The sequence below is a fragment of the Gouania willdenowi genome, chromosome 22 (genome assembly GCF_900634775.1).
Source record: "Gouania willdenowi chromosome 22, fGouWil2.1, whole genome shotgun sequence".
Classification (NCBI taxonomy): domain Eukaryota; kingdom Metazoa; phylum Chordata; class Actinopteri; order Blenniiformes; family Gobiesocidae; genus Gouania; species Gouania willdenowi.
The window spans coordinates 31,795,989-31,813,188 of record NC_041065.1 but is presented as its reverse complement, the minus strand read 5'-3'; the positions used below and the strand labels follow the sequence as shown (position 1 = coordinate 31,813,188).

The 17,200-nt window shown below is 44.2% G+C and overlaps 1 protein-coding gene across 2 annotated transcripts; it reads right to left on the bottom strand.

Moving 5' to 3' along the window:
• Positions 1-6,690: 6,690 nt before the first annotated feature.
• srp54 (signal recognition particle 54) lies at positions 6,691-17,161 on the bottom strand. Of its 2 annotated transcripts, XM_028438765.1 has the most exons (18): positions 17,097-17,161; positions 16,918-17,004; positions 15,354-15,412; positions 15,095-15,182; positions 14,926-15,017; positions 14,590-14,674; positions 12,391-12,495; positions 12,240-12,306; positions 12,103-12,160; positions 11,886-12,036; positions 11,665-11,813; positions 11,490-11,590; positions 10,946-11,032; positions 10,801-10,874; positions 10,606-10,714; positions 8,285-8,455; positions 8,121-8,216; positions 6,691-6,961 (listed from the first exon to the last, which is right to left on the bottom strand). In XM_028438765.1, the coding sequence occupies exons 4-18, from the start codon at positions 15,170-15,172 to the stop codon at positions 6,870-6,872; spliced, it is 1,515 nt and encodes a 504-aa protein (XP_028294566.1). In that variant the 5' UTR covers positions 15,173-15,182; positions 15,354-15,412; positions 16,918-17,004; positions 17,097-17,161; the 3' UTR covers positions 6,691-6,869. The 2 variants fall into 2 exon arrangements, with proteins under 2 accessions (XP_028294566.1, XP_028294567.1); XM_028438766.1 differs by lacking the exon at positions 16,918-17,004.
• Positions 17,162-17,200: the final 39 nt, after the last annotated feature.

Sequence of the window (17,200 nt, the reverse complement as noted above, 5' to 3'; positions counted from 1 at the left end):
CAAAGACTTTGTCGACATCTGTTGTAAGCAACTCGAAATTAATGGAGCGCCTCACGACACACGCATCTAAAAAATCTTAATTCTTTAACATATAGCAACTTTTTTTTTTTTTTTTTAACAGTAACGCAAATAGCTACTTTCCTTGGTAATGAGTTACTTTTATTATAGAGTAATTCACTTACTAACTCAGTTACTTTTTCGATCAAGTTCCCAACACTGGTGCTAATTAGTGGAAAAACGTCTTTAAATAGTGGAGTTGGGATTGAATCCAAAAACAGGTTGTTGGTTTAGAAGCAATGACTATTTAGGTCAGTTCAGACAGACCAATTGGAGTGAAACTTTGTAAAAAAAAACCTTTTTATGACATATCGTCTTCTTTTTAGGCAGAGCAACAGCATCTAGAGCTGTGTACAGTGACAACATTGTTGACAAGATCATCTATTTTCTCTGTCGTAAGACGTTGATAGCTATTCTCTGTTGAGGTATCATATGGATCCGAAGTAAGCAGTGATGGAACTGAATCTTTAAATTTACTTACAGCTTTTTCAGACAGTGATCTACTATAGTGTACTCTTCTCTCAGAATTAAGCAAACTGATATTCTGAATTCAAAGGATAACAAAAAATTATCTGAAAGAATAAAATTTTGAGAATATATTGTCAAGTGATCAATATCTAATCCATATGTTAGAACAAGGTCCAGGGCATTATTAAGATAATGCGTTGTTTGTTTACATTTTGTGTAAAGCCAATTGAATCTAATAGTGAGGTAACTTATTTATTTAGGCTGTTGTTTTCATCATCAACATGAATGTTAAAGTCACCCACTACGATAGCTTTATCAGTGCTCAGCACCAGATTTTTTTGAGCCAGGTCTCCGTGAGGCATAATAAACCTAATTGATGGTCAGTTACAAGATCATTCACTAAGAGAGATTTAGATGAAAGTGATGTGATATTTAATAGTCTACATTTAATAGTTTTTTCATTGTTTTGTGTTGTTTGTAGTTTTAATTTTGATTAGATTTTTATGATTAACTCCTCTAATGTGGGTTCTATTTCATAATATTTCATGAGATGTCTCACTATAAGATTGAACCTCTGTCTGCATTTCTCAGAAGCATTTCTTTCAATCTGACAATCCTGATTGGCCGGTGAAGCACGTTCATCCACTAAGGAGTCACCCACCTCCTATAGAAGGAGGACACAGACAGACATGCACCATTCAAACACCCCTTCTCTCAGCTATCTTGCTTTTTTTGCCAGCTTAACTGTCCACAGGTGGATTGTCTTTAATCCAGTCGACAGATGCTGGCAGAACTAGCGCCTGCTATAGACCACAACAGGTCAAGAAGGTAAATATAACAACTCCTACCTTGCTTTGCTTGGTAGGTGTTGTCCTTCACTGCCGAAAAGTAGTGAACCTCCGAGCCTCATCTCCGGCTGACGGCTCCTTCCAACGCTGTTGCTCCGGCACACATTGGTCCCCTCGACGTCTCAGACGGTCCAGCACATGTTGGCCTGCATCCCTGTTAGCACTTGTGGTAGATGCCTCGTGTAGCGCAAGCCAGCCACCTGCTCTCCTAACTGCGTCACGCGGTGATGGAAGCTAAGGCCTCTCTCAAAGGGAAAGCGGGATGCTCTGGGGCTCACCTCTGTCCACGTGGGGGTAAAATCTCCACTAAGGACAGGCACAAAGTCTGCCCCAACTGCCTGGGTCTGGAACATGCCCGCATGGTGGTTGAAACTCCGGGCTTGTATAAGCACTGCGCCGTGTTTGACGCATGGAGCCTCCACAGGAGACTGGCACGCCTTACTGAGCAGGACTCCTTACCCCCTCACGGTGTCCCTGTGGAGGGAGAGACTCCGCTGATGGAGACTGCAGCTGCTCAGGGTTCCAGCTGGGGTTCCCAGCTCGACCTGGCATCTCCCTCCCTGCTTAATAATAATAATAATAATAATGCATCAATTTTATATAGCACTTTCTCATAGACACTAAAAGTTGCTTTACAGAATTAAGGGATTATTCTTTCACTCCACACTTAGTGGTGGTATACTACGATTGTAGCCACAGCTGCCCTGGGGCAGACTGACGAAAGCGAGGCTACCATAGTGCGCCATCGGCCCCTCCGACCACCACTCACACTACATTCATACTAGGCAATGTGGGTGAAGTGCCTTGCCCAAGAACACAATGACAGATACCACTGGAATGACTGCCACCCCACTGTGGCATCTGGAATTCTCAGTGGTCCTCCCATCCAACTACTAACCAGGCCCAGACCTGCTTAGCTTCCAAGATCTAACGGGATCGGGCAATGACAGGCTGGTATGGCTGAGGATGTCCTCGTGATTCACTGTAGAGAGTTTGATTAAGACTCCTCTGACCCTCTTGGCTCGGGTGTGGACAAGGAGGACAGACCTTTCATCACCCCAGCTCGGGGCGGGCTTCAGCCGCCACAGCCTCGATGAGGCCCGCCTACCTGGCCCGATATTCCTGCAGCTCCAGCGGCTGGAACAAGTACCTCTAGAACAGCCTGCTCAGCGCATGCAGATGAGGAGGAAGAAAAAGACTGCCTGACAGCTTTCTTCTCCTCTGATGACAAAACTGAGCAGTGTGTGCTCACCACAGGGGGTCTTGTCCTGTTCCACCGACTGGAACAAGTACCGCAGGAAATACACTTTCAGGATACTCACGCATTCCTCTGGTGCGAAAGGGCGATTGGTTCACGTCTGTCGACCTCAAGGATGAGTATTCCCATGTATATCCCCCTTACAGAAATTACCTATCGTTTGCTTTCCAGGTGGTGTGTTACGATTACCGCGTTCTCCCGTTTGGCCTCTTTCTGAGCTTGAGGGTGTTTGTGCACTGCACGGATGCTGTGATGGCTCCACTGAGGAATCAGGGCATTCACCTGGCTACGTACCTGGAAGATTGGCTGCTTTTGTCACAATCAGAGGCGGGGGCCAGGGCGTACACGCGCATTTTGCTGGATCACCTGTCAAATCTGGGAATTGTGGTGGATGCGGAAAAGAGGCGTGTTGTACCCTACACAGGAGATAAATTTCATTGGTCTGTCCCTGTGCTCGATGCCGTTCACGGCACGTCTTTCACCGGAGCGGGTGAAGACATTCGGGGCGTGTCTCAAATTGTTGACAGGCAAATCTGTTCAGTTCAGATTGTGTCTTCGTTTACTCGGGTTGATGGCTTCGACCATCTTCGTGATCTGCCTTGGTCGCCTTCACATTTTCCAACTGTGGGTGGCCTCACATGGGCTTGATCCTGTGTATCATGGCGCACGGAGGATCTTGGTTACGCCAGTGTGGTGCGGCTCTGCGCTACTGACAAACGGTGTGCCTATGGGCATCGTTACGTCCAGGAAGGTGGTCTCCACGGACGCCAGCCAGACAGGCTGGAGCAGGATCCACCCGTGTCCAGACCGTCTGGCACTGTGGGCTTGGCCCCTGAGTGGCTCAATCTGTCAGCCATGGGATTATCACAGAGTGAAACTTCAAGAACTGCCTTCTTTCATCTCCGTAACATTGCTAAAATCAGATCTATCCTGTCTCAGAGCGACGCCGAAAAGCTAGTCCATGCTTTTGTTACCTCTCGACTGTATTATTGTAATTCTCTTTTAGCAGGCTGCCCAAGCAAGTCGCTTAAGACACTTCAGTTGGTTCAAAATGCTGCAGCACGTGTACTGACTAAAACTAGGAGAAGAGATCACGTTACTCCTGTATTAGCCTCTCTGCATTGGCTTCCCATAAAATATAGAATAGAATTCAAGATTCTTCTTCTCACTTATAAAACCCTAAATGGACAGGCACCAGTCTATCTCAAGGAGCTTGTAGTGCCATACAATCCCCCCAGAACACTACGCTCTCAAAATGCTGGCCTACTCGTTGTTCCATTTGTCTCTAAAAGTAGTATAGGAGGAAGAGCTTTCAGTTTTCAGGCCCCACTTCTCTGGAACCATCTACCAACCACGGTTCGGGGGGCAGACACCCTCTCTACCTTTGAGGTTAGGCTCAAAACATTCCTCTTTGGTAAAGCTTTTAGTTAGGAACCAGCTCATAGCTCATAGTTAAGATGCAATAGGCATAGACTGCCGGGGGGGTCTGGAGAGAGGTTGGAGAGGGCGTTAAGAGAGAGGTCATTTAGGTTAGAGAGGGACCGGAGAGGGTCCCATTCCTCTCTCGAACACTCCCTCTATGTCTGCTTCTTCCCTTGTGTGTTTGCTCCTGTACTCCTTCTGGCTTTTGTCTTGCAGGTCCGTGGGATCCTCAGTGTGGAGTTACAGAGTCTCAACAACTCTGTCTCCACCCTTTCCTCTGCACACACCCAACACAGCATAACGTGGATGGCTGTTCATCATAGGAATGGGATCCACACAAGGTTTCTGCTGCTTAACAGAAGGTTTTCCTTGCTGCCATGATGAATTCATGTTGGGTGTGGGATACATATGTATGTGTATATACGTATATATGCATATGTGTGTATCCATAAAATGTCCGTCCTTAAGACTGCTCTACTGTAAAGTGTCTTGAGATACCATTGGTTATGATTTGGCGCTATACAAATAAAAGATTGATTGATTGATTGATTGATTGATTGATTGTGATTTTTACCATACAGAGTGCTCGAGCCCCATCCACTAGGTCTCTCTATAATTTTAGGTGGAGGCTGTTTGAGGGATGGTGCCTCCAGAGGAACCACATCCCTTTTTAGTGCCCGGTGGGAGTGATTTTGTCATTTCTGCAGGAGATGACTGACAAAAGTGTATTTGGCAGCGATTGCCGGCTGTCACGATGACTTTAGGGATAAGTCTGAAAGTCAGCACCAGCTGATCTGCTGGTTTATGAGGGGGGCATGTAGGCTCCTCCCCGTGTCCAGACCACTGGTACCAAGGTGGGATCTGGCGGTGGTTTTGGAGGGACTTAAATGTCCTCCTTTCGAACCACTAGAGGAGGCAGGCCTAAAGTACGCCTCTCTTAAGGCTGTCTTGTTACTGGCTCTGGCCAAGAGGGTCAGTGACATCAATGCGCTCTCCGTTCATCTGTTGCGTGCTCAGCTTTTCCCGGATGATGCAAGGATCATCCTGTGAGATGATGTAAGATCCTTGTTGAGATGATCTGAGCAAGAAACTTCCACTTTGATATCGTCCTATCATCTTCTGATAAGAGAAGAGATATTTTTTCCTTCACAACTCTCCATGAATACGTAGATTAGGAGCATATTCATTGTCACTCCAAACACTAAGATGTTTGGTCAGCTGAGGTTTGTTTTCATCAGTACGTCATGGTCATTGGTGGGTCTCCACAAAGAGAGGACTTCATCATCTGTGGTATGAAGGTGAGGGACAATCATCAAATATGGAGAACATTGTGCAGGACAAACAAAATCCTCTTGCTAGCCAAACACAAAAGCTCTACATGATCAAGCTCCTGCGTATCTTAAAAACCCGTTAATGCCCTATCGTTCAGGCAGAACATGCCGCTCTCAGTTTGCTGGTCTTTTGGAAGTTGCTGCTACTCTCTCCACCTTCAAAAATCAACTAAAAACCTACTTTTTTGCTAAAGCATATATTTTATAATAGCAAAAACCTGAAAGTGACATAGTCGCGTTTGTAATAGTCACAGTCACTGATCATTACACGTAATGGTCAACACCTCAGATCATTACGTGCAACCGTTAAACTCAAAACCTACTTATTTACTAAAGCATATACCGTATAATTCCCAAAGCGTACAGGGTCTTGGCTGTAGTGATCGCTGCCTTAGATCGATACACGCGCCAAGTACAAGACAAAATCTTGTCTGTAGTGGCATTTCAAACCATGGCAGATGCTGCAAGACATTCGACGTTGACCTAACCACTAAAAATGAAGCCCAATACCATGCAAGAAGACCTGCTAATAGTGCATCATGTTTTTCTGCAGTCTGTGCCTTCTCCTCGCCCTTCTCTCTTTTCTGTTTCAGGTGTCTTGATGCTGGAGCTGACAGTTCCTGATCAGTGGTTCACAGCTCAACTTGTCTGGGCCACTCTGACGCTCTCTCTCTACCCTATTCTGTTCGCCCTTCTGTCCACTAACCCCAACCAGTCAAAGCGGATGGCTGCCACCTTTGAACCTGGTTTTGCTGGAGATTTCTTCCTATAAAAGATAAAAAGAAAAAAAAGTTTTTTCTTCCCACTGTCGCTAAATGCTTGTTCATCTGGATCTTGTTGGGTTCTTTCTTTCTACTATGGACTTTATATTTTGTTAAGCGCACTGAGATGACTTTGTTGTAATTTCCACTATGCAAATAAAGTTGAATTGAATTTTTGTTATTGTAAACGCAATCGTAATTGACTTTCAGGAAAAAAAATAATTGTAAAAGGAGAAATGCACATCACTGTAATCATAATTGAACATGGATAATTGAAGATGTTATTGTAATTAAAAATGTAACTGAGTCTATCTCTGGTCAGTCCTGATTAAACTTTGTTGTTTGATGATGATGTTTCCATAGAGACGAAGGAGAACCAGTGGTTCCTCTAACGCAGACGTGTTTGACAAACTTTGTTAAAAAACCAATCACTTTGTTATTCCATTTTATTTTGAAGGTTTGAAACAATCTTTGATTCCAAAAAAAAGTAACTTTTTAACTTGCTTTGTTGTGATGGAGAAAACAGAGCGACTCGTGACATCACAGAAATTGATCTCTGATCAGCTTTTATTGATCCACTGATCAACGGCACATTAAAAAATCAACAGAAGAAGAAAAACAACAACAAGCTCCATCTGAAAAACGTTTCCTGTCCAATCAGGAAGGTGCAGCCTGTGACAGGGCGGAGCTCCCAGTGTGATAGAGGCAGCTGATTGGTGGAGGATCACATGTTGTTGAATCCCATCATTCCTTTCATGTTCCCTGCAGCACCTTGTTGGAACTGACGCATCATGGACTGGAGCCCGGCCATCCCTCCTACACACACATTAAATACACGTACAGTAAGGTAAGGCAAAATTATTTGTATAGCACATTTCATACACAAGGTAACTCAATGTGCTTACATGATAAAACATTCAACAGCTTAAAATCAATAAGAACATTTAAAATCATCAACAAACACATTACATCAACAACATGACCAAAAATCTCTCTCAATCATATGCAGTAGAGAAAAAGGTTCCTTTAAACTTTGATTTAAAAATGTTCACATGTGATGCTGACTTCAGCTCTGCTGGCAGTTTGTTCCACTTCTTTGCAGCATAACAACTAAAAGCAGCATCACCATGTTTACTGTGAGCTCTGGGCTCCACTATCTGACCTGTGTCCATAGATCTGAGAGACCTGCTGGGTTCATACCTGACTAACATCTCACTGATGTATTCTGGGCCAAACCCATTCACAGATTTATACACCAGCAGCAGAACTTTAAAGTCTATTCAGAGGCTGACTGACTTGTTCTGGTTCAGACCTGAGCTGCAGCGTTCTGAACCAGCTGTAGATTTTTGATGAAGACCATTACAATAGTCCAGTCTGCTGGAGATAAAAGCATGGACCAGTTTCTCCTGTGATAGATTTGATCTGATGCTGAATGGAAGATCTGAGTCAATCACAACACCAAGGTTTTTGACCTGGTCTTTAGCTTTTAAAGATCGAGACTCAGATACTTGCTGATAGCAGTCCTCTTTTCCTTGTTACCAAAGACAATCACCTCCATTGTCATGGTTTAGTTGAAGGAAGTTTTCACTCATCCAGCAGTTTACTTTTTCTAAGAAATCACACAACACCTCAATGGGACCATAGTCATCTGGGTTCAGTGATAGATATAGTTGTGTGTCATCTGCGTAGCTCTGATAATCAACCTTACAGTTCTGTAAAATTTGACCTAAAGGAAGCATATAAAGGCTAAACAGAAGGGGTCCAAGAACAGAGCCCTGAGGAACCCCACAGGACATTGGTAATCTGTCAGATTCAAAGTTTACAATGCTTACAAAATAACTTCACTCCTCCAAGTATGACTTAAACCATTGCATTACTTGGAGGAGGAGTCTAATATAGTACATGTGAGATACCATTTACACCAAATAAACAACACACGTCTGTATCTGCTCAGAGAGTGTGTGTGTGTGTGTACCCATATGGTGCAGGACTCTAGGATCCATCATCTTTGCCATCTGTTGGTTGAGTTTTGCCATCTGAGAGGGATTCACATTCTTGGACATGTCTCCACCTGAGGAACATCACAGGTTAACAACAACAACAACACACTCGGTAACACAATCGGAAACACACACTGACCTTTGAAGAGTCCTTTGATCCCTCCCATCTTTTTGACCATCTGCGCAAACTTGGTGTACTGTGTGAGCAGCTCCTGGACGTCTCTGGTAGAAACACCTGAACCTCTGGAAACTCTCTGGATCCTAGACGCTTGTTTACTGAACAATTTAGCCCCGTCCTTACTGTCGAGCTCTACACACACAATAACACAATCAGACACACAGAGAGAAAGACACACACTCACATTAACACAATCAGACACACAGAGAGAAAGACACACAGAAAGAAACACACTCACATTAACACTATCAGACACACAGAGAGAAACACACACAACACACACAAAAACACAATTGGACACAGAGAGAGAAACACAAACACAATCGGACACAGAGAGAGAAACACAAACACAATCGGACACTAGGGTCGTCACGATACTAGAATTTTAAACTCGATACCATTTTCCAGACCGTGGGACTAAATACAGACAAAAATTTAGAAGCATAATTTCCTTTAATACAATTGAGAATACAAACTATGAACCGTATACAAAGTATTTTTAAATTAAGTCAAATGTTGTGCAACATTTAACAACACTTGTTAACAACAAAAACTATTACACTTTTTGAGAAAAAATAACAAAATTTAGCAAATTTTTCCTTCTCATTTTTGACTAAGGCCCCCCAGCAGCAGCACTAGCCAAACTGCAACCATGCCGACATCAGCTAACTCAGTGTTATGATGAGGTAATGTAATGTTTTTTTTTTTTTTTTTAGAAATATCGTTTTTTTCAGAAAATATTAGTTTAACTCCTGAGGAAACAAAATAAATACTAATAACTAAAAAAACATAATTAAACAAATGTATGTAAAAATATAGTAAAATACAATTAAATGGTAGATTTAAGTTGTAGTGACATGGATTATTCTGACTGCTCCTTTTTAATTATTTATCTAATATAAAAATGTATGAAAACAGCGTTATAGTCAGTCACCCAATTTCCCCTCAGGGATCGATGATTTACGTAATCTGATCACGTTTATTGATTAAGTTTTGATCAACTTAATTTAAATTAAGCTAATTTAAATGATCTCGGTGACATCATTCCAGACCATAATGATTATACAAAAATAAATGGACACAAGGATGCATCAGTTATTTCACCACTAGGGGTCAGAATATTTGACAGTATCAGAAGTGATCAATAATCTACGATGTTTCAGACTCTACAATCCCTGGCATCGATGGTTTCGTCCACAACAACAGAACAACTTTATCCACAGATCTTCTATAGCTCTGATGAGATGTTGTTCAAACGCTCTGAGCAGGTGAAGCTGATTAATTAAGATTGACGATGTTTTCACGGAGCGCCGCTGCGCTACATGAGAAACGGATGGAGTTTTACAGGCACAGCAAAGTTAAACAGGCACTGGTGGCTCTGTATTTAGGAGTCAGTGATGATTTGCACAGTTTTAGGCAGTGTTTAATGCAACCAAAACAGGAGGATAGAGAGCGGTGCACCTAATGAGCGGTCCCCAAAACATTTCCCCCTAGGGGTACGCAATGACAATACAGAAAAAGAGAGAAAGTGGAAAATGAACAAATAAAGTGTCAGTGTTGGTCCCTTTCCAGGTGTGAGATGACCGGAAAAGATAAAAACTATAAAAATGAATCTATTCAGAAGCAACTAAATCAGTGTTTTTCAACCTCATGGTCAGGACCCCATGTGGGGTCACCTGAAACTTCTGGAAAAATTTCAAAATTTTTAAAACATATTCTTTTTGTAAACTTACAATACACACACAACTGTATTTCTATATTTTCACTTTGCAAGATATAAAGCTAGCTCAACTAAAATGCAGTAAAAAAAATAAATATATATACTATATATATATATAAGTATGAGCACAAACATGATCAAAAACTAATTCGAAAAGAAATGTCTTTGAGGTCTTGATATCAAAGTGGGGTCATGACCCAAAAAGGTTGTGAACTGCTGCATTAAATACTGTTTATTTCACTTTTTTTACAAAATGAAATTATTTAAAATATGTGTAATCCCTAGTTCATTCCATCATTATGATTTATAGTTGATCTAAAGTTTGAGAACCACTGGCCTAGCCGATGAACCATCTATAAAATAATTCAGAAGATATGATGAAAATTGTTGAAATGGGAGGACCTGAAACTATGTAAATAAAGGTTGACAGTGAACAGAGCTGAACATGTTAGAGGGAGAGCATGCAAACTCCTCAGAAAGGTGGACTGGATCATCAAAGCTGTCAGTCAATTAGTTACCATGGTAACAGTAGTGATTACTGTTGTGTGTGTGTGTGTGTTACCCTGGTCGTTCATGCTGTCCATGATCGTCATCAGTTTCTTGAGTCTTGCCATCGATTCCTGTTCATTTCCTTTACTCATAAAATCTGTTCCAAAGCCTGGAATCATTCCCTACACACACAGACACAGTATGTGTTCTGAAAGGTACATCACAGTGTGTGTTTGTTACTGTGTGTGTGTGTGTTATTGTATGTTACCATGATCTGTCCGAAGGGTCCCATCTTCATGATGTTCTGAAACTGTTCGTACATGTCTCTGAGGGTGAACTGGCCTGAAGGTCAGAGGTCAGAGGTCAGTGTGTGTATGTGTGTGTGTGCATGTGCATGTGTTACTGTGTGTTACCATGTTTCAGTTTGTCGATCAGCTCTTCGTTGTCGTCCAGCTTTAATTCGTTCACTCGATCGATCAATCCTTCAATGTCTCCCATTCCTGTTACACACCATTACCATGGTTACTATGGACAACCCTTAACCCGGTTACTACAGACTACAATTAACACACTGTTACCATGGTTACTACAGACAACCCGTTACACGTTACCATGGTTACTACGGACAACCCGTTACACACCGTTACCATAGTTACTACGGACAACCCATTACCATGGTTACTACAGACAACCCGTTACACTCCGTTACCATGGTTACTACAGACAACTCGTTACACACCGTTACCCTGGTTACTACAGACAACCCGTTACACACCGTTACCATGGTTACTACAGACAACGCGTTACACACCGTTACCATGGTTATTACGGACAACCAACACCCAGTGTGAGAGAATCTGTGTGTTATAGTGTGTATTATTGTGTACCCAGCAGTTTGCTGATGAAAGGCTATGTGTGTGTGTGTTATAGTGTGTATTATTGTGTGTTGTTGTGTACCCAGCAGTTTGCTGATGAAAGGCTGTGTCTTGAAAGGTTCAAAGTCATCGATGTGCTCTCCCGTCCCGATGAAGATGATTGGACTCTTTGTTGCCGCCACCCTGAAAAGCAGCAGGAAGTGATGTCATCACAGAGTGCTGTGACAGGCCAATATGTTTAGGAGGGGGGTACTTACGCGCTCAGAGCTCCGCCCCCTTTGGCGTGTCCATCCAGCTTGGTGACGATGACTGAGGCCACGTCCACCTTGTCTTTGAAGGCTTTAGCCTGGGACTCACAGGCCTGACCGATGGACGCATCCATCACGTACACGATGTTGTCTGGTTGCTGTGGTTACAGAGACACAACATGCTGACCATCCTGTATCTATTTAGAGGTGCGCTAAATTCAGGGACTCACCACAGCGTTGGAAACCTGCAGCATCTCCTCAAACAGAGAGTCCTCCTGCTTGTGGCGTCCACTGGTGTCCACAATGATGATCTCAAAGTTCTCCGTCTTGAACTTGTCCACACCCTCAGCGGCGATCGCCACTGGGTCCACCTCTGTGTAACTGAATCAGAGCAGCAGTCAGAGCTCCGCCCACCAGCAAGAGGCGGTGCTCGACTGCCACACCTACCTGCCATAGAAGGGGATCCTGGCCTTGGTGGCATTCTGTTTGAGTTGATCAAAGGCACCTGGGGGGGGGGGGGGGGTTATATCAAGGTGACACATAGTCACATGGTCTCACCTGCACTATTGGTCACATGGTCTCACCTGCTCTGAAGGTGTCTGCACAAATCAAACACGTCTTCCAGCCTTTCCTCTGGTAGTAATACGCCAACTACACAAACACAGAACACATGCTGAGGGGTGGGGCCTAGTTAGTGGGTGGGGCTGTGCAGCTGAGGGCAAGGCTATGTCTCACCTTGGAGCAGGTGGTGGTTTTCCCACTGCCCTGAAGACCCACAAACATGATGACGTTGTTCTTTCCTTTGGTCGGAGTCCAAGCTTTCACACCAGGGTCGACCAACTACACACACACACACACAATATTATATATTATTATATCTACATATCATTACATTATTTATATATATATACAATATTACAATTACAATATTACATTGTATTAAATGTCCAGTGTTGTATAAAAGGATTTGTATATTGTATAAAAGGATTTGAGGTTATAGTATTAGTTATAGTATTTGAGGTTTATTTTCCCAAATTTGCTTGTTTTCCAGAGTTTTTGCCTCTGAAAAGTCACTTTAATGATGCTTCTACCAACAGGCTGTTTTGGGCCTTCATGTATATGCATGTGCACAGGGCGGAAACATCCAGCATGTGCGGACAAACGTGAGGGGCGAGGTCCAACTCCCTGAACAATGTCCAGGATGTGGCAAGACCCAGAGCCAAGTGAGCAAGCAGACCCATAGGAGGCTGCAGACCCTGACACGAGTAAGCCAAAGCAACAGCCTCCATCACCCAGTGTGACAGATGTTGCTTAGCAACAGACTTCCCCTTGCGGGGATTGACCCAGGAGACAAACAGCTGATCGCTCCTCCCAAGGCTCCTCATCATACTAATATAAGTCCGAATCGCACAATCTAGACAGAACACATTCGGCTGCTGCTCACCCTGTGAGGCAGAAAAGGCCAAAAGGTCAATGGGAGAACACAAGCCCACAACCTTTGGCACAAAGGCTGGGTTGGGTCTCAGGATGATCCTCGCTTCACCTGGGAAAAGCTGAACGTATGACGAAATAACCGAGAGCGCATGGATGCCACTGACCCTTTTGGCCAAAGCCAGAGCCAGTAACAAGATAGCCTTAAGAGAGGCAAACTTCAGGCCCCCCTGCTCCAGTGGTTCGAAAGGAGGAAGTTTAAGTCCCACCGCCAGATCCCACGGTGGTACCAGTGTTCTGGACACGGGGAGGAGCCTACGTGCTCCCTTCATAAACCGGCAGATCAGATCACTCTGGCGTAACCAAGACCCACCGTGCTCCATGACGCACAGGATCAAGCCCATGTGAGGCCAACCACAGTTGAAAACTCCTCATGTGAAGGCGACCGAGGTGGATCACGAGGATGGCCAACCTGAGTAAACGAAGGCAAAATCTGAACTGAACAGATTTGCCCGTTCAAAACAATTTGAACGTCTTTGAGGTTGACAGATGTGAACCAATCGCCCTGTCGCACCAGACACAGTAGGGAGGAATGCGTGAGCATCCTGAAGGTGCATTTCCTGAGATACTTGTTCAGGGCCTGTAAATCCAGGATGGGACGGATCCCGAACCCCTGTCGTTTGGGGACCAGAAAGTACCTGGAGTAGAACCCCTCATGAGACTGAGCGGGAGGAACCACTGAGATCTCTCCTGTGCAGAAAGGACATGATCTCTTCCTGTAACACATGGGCCGACTCTCCGTGGGCCAGAAAGTGATTAATGCTGGCAAAACGGGGAGGAACAGATGCAAACTGCAGCCTGCAACACTTCGATATCACCCGTAACACCCAAGGCAGAGCCGCAAGCGCTCTCTATCCTCAGGGAGAAAGAGGTCAAGCGCTCTGGTGTACCCACTGAAAGAGGAGCCATACACGGAGCGATGGCACCCCCTTTCGGAGGCCGCACACGCAGCCTGAGGTGGCCCAGCTGTACAACAGTGGAGCCCCCTCGCGGCAGCGGGCTGTACATCACCAGAGGGCCCGTCCGCAGCGCAGTGGAGCCTTCTGCCAATGGCCGCCCAAACAACAACAACAGAGGGATCTCCCGCACAGCGGAGGAACCGCCTGCCAGTGGGACAGGGTGATGACAGGGAAACCGCTATTCCTGACCAGGAGGGGGCCGAAACCTCCCTGTTAGTGAGAATAACGGGACCTGTCATCAGTCTGCTTATACTGGCAAACATTGCTTTCACATGATGCGCCACTGTGATGAACACATCACTCTGTTTCGAACAGGTGTGCAAGTGCATGTTTGTGAACATGCAGGAGGGGGCAACAGCCTTTGCTGCTTTATAGATAGATAATATATAACAGGCTATTGTGTATGAGAGTCTGACAAACACTGCTTTAGGGGGTGAGTGTGTGTGTGTGTGTGTGCGCGTGCATGTGTGCTAGTGTGTCTTACCTTGACCAGCTCCTTAAACACAGCGTGTTGGATCATCCTCCTCTTGTTCAGACCTGAGGCCATTTCCTCTAAGTCTATAGCAGACCTGAGGGACCACACACACACACACACACACACACACACACACACACACACACACACACACACACACACACACACACACACACACACACACACACACACACACACACACACACACACACACACACACACACACACACACACACACACACGGTTACCTACACGACCAGAACCAGGACCAGAATTAGGACCAGAATTAGGACCAGAATTAGGACCAGAATTAGGACCAGAATTAGGACCAGAACCAGGACCTACTTGACGTTCTCTCTGAGCTGCTTCACCAGTTTGATGTTAACGTCTGCTTCCAGCAGAGCTGCACACACTTCCTTTAGCATGGCATTCAGCACCTGGAACCGCAACACAGTCAACCAATCAGAAGGGACCATGTGGGCGGAGCTTATATTTAGATATTACACACACTGACCTCCTCATTGATGATGGTGGCATTGCTCAGAGACCTCAGAGCTGAGGTGATCTTCCTGCCTAAGTCTGCCAGCACCATGATGGAGAACCTGCAAACCCACAACACTGTTACTGTGACCTCTGACCTTTGACTTGGAACCACCTGTTCTCACTCTAATCACCCCATCAATCAAATACATTGATTATTAACATTTATGACCTAATCAAAGCTGAGCCTGTCACGTGATCAGTGTCACCAGGTGTGCGTGTGATGAACTCACCGTGTGAATCCGAGCACAGAAACACTTCACCGAGCACGCTCAGTGTCAGGCAGCTGATCCTGTAACGAGGAGAGACAGCCAATCAGAAACCTCAGGTAAATACATCATTAACATCATCATAAACATGACAACCAATCAGCATCAACAGACGGTGATTGAAAACAATCATTCTGTTACCATGGAGATGTCACGTTTGTTGTACAACAATCCAAAACCACAACAATTCAAGCCTTTTAAAAAAAAAAACTACAAAGAAAAGACAGAATAAATACATCACAATTTATGGTATAATCTGATAGTAATACATTTTATTTATAAGCGCTGTACACTGCACTGACTCCCCATTCAGTCCCTCATAGAATATAAGATCATCCTGCACACTCAGTGAGGTAAGTGGTGGTGACCACTTACCTCACTGAACTGCTCACACCACACACCTCAACCAGGACCCGGTCAGACCAACAGCACCGTCTGGTCATGCACAGGACACGGCTCAAAACAATGTGCGACAGGGCCTTCGAAGCCGCTGCTCCCCGCCTGTTCAACGCCCTCCCAGACCACCTCAGTGCACCGCACACGGTGGACACTTTTAAGAAAAAATTTAAATAACACCTTTTTACAGATAACAGTTTAACAGTTAATGCCTCTTTTTAGTCCTGTCTTTTAATATATGTTGTGTTGTATTGTTTTAATCCTGTTGCACTTTGAGGTTTGGCATCAAATGTAAAGTGCGCTACAAATACGATTTATTATTATTATTATTATTAAGGTAAATACAGAAAATACATAACAATCATAAGTTAAAAGCTTGGGAGAAGGAATGTTGCTTTGATATTGCTTCTAACATCGGTTATTAAAAGTGCTCAGATATGACCATCATTCCCGGTAGTCTGAATTCTGCCCTCTGGAGACTAATGCTGCGTTCACACCAGATGCGCAAAAGTGTCGAACATTTCGTGGGGCAAACGCGTCCGGTGCCGCAGAAGACGCATTCAGTGTGAAAGCAGCATTAGGGTTATCTGTGTTTCCGTCCACGAGGGGTCACCTGTGTGGAAGCGAGAGGACTGCCCTTGCTTCCACACTACTGCTGAGCTGCTCCCATTAATTTTTAAAAGGCTCAGATCGGCCCAAAGTGGCATCAGTGGAAAACCCTTGTCCTCTTGAGTCCAAATATGTGTAATATGAATAATATTATGAATAACACAATTAAAACACTAAAGATCTCTGGAGCAGAATTACTATTGCAACAACACATCACCAGTAAGATAAAAGATAAAAACCAACCTGTCTCACTGCGGTCTAAACCCAGCTCACGTACCCTATTAAGGAGTGAACAATCCAACGCTTCTTAATGATAGTGTGAAAAAGCTTGTTAAATATGTATTCATTCCAGCTGTAAATAAACTCCCTCTGCTGGTGGAAAAACGTCACTGCATTCTAATCAACGTGTTTACGGCTGCGTCTCCAAAACTCGTTAAAGACGTAGAATCTCATGTACAACAGTCCAAAATGCTCAAAATTTCCATTTCAAAATGTTCTACTTCCTTTAAAGGTTTAAGCTCACCTGACGATGCCGCTGTTTACAGGCTAGCCTTTAGCCGCTAGCAACGCCGTTAGCTCGGAAAGGAGGATTAGCCTTTAGCTCGCTGAGCTAAGAAGTTCAAAACAATAAACAATAAGCTCCGGGAATGTAATCTACCAATAACCGGATAATGTGATACAAACACCAAAGATATTATATACCGGAAACCGACGTCATCATTTTAGAACCACTGCTTCCGTCTTCTTCTTCTTTGGTTTAATTAGAGGTTTAGTAAACAAACAAATGGAGCATTTCCGCCACCTAT

What these genes read in the sequence shown, in the direction of transcription:
- srp54 (XM_028438765.1), bottom strand. Translation starts at nt 15,172, where the DNA reads ATGGTGCTGGCAGACTTAGGCAGGAAGATCACCTCAGCTCTGAGGTCT. An exon ending in AGGATCCCCTTCTATGGCAG is followed by an intron (nt 12,037 to 12,102) that starts GTAGGTGTGGCA and finishes GCTCTGATTCAG; the next exon opens with TTACACAGAGGTGGACCCAG. An exon ending in GGGGGCGGAGCTCTGAGCGC is followed by an intron (nt 11,591 to 11,664) that starts GTAAGTACCCCC and finishes GCTGCTTTTCAG; the next exon opens with GGTGGCGGCAACAAAGAGTC.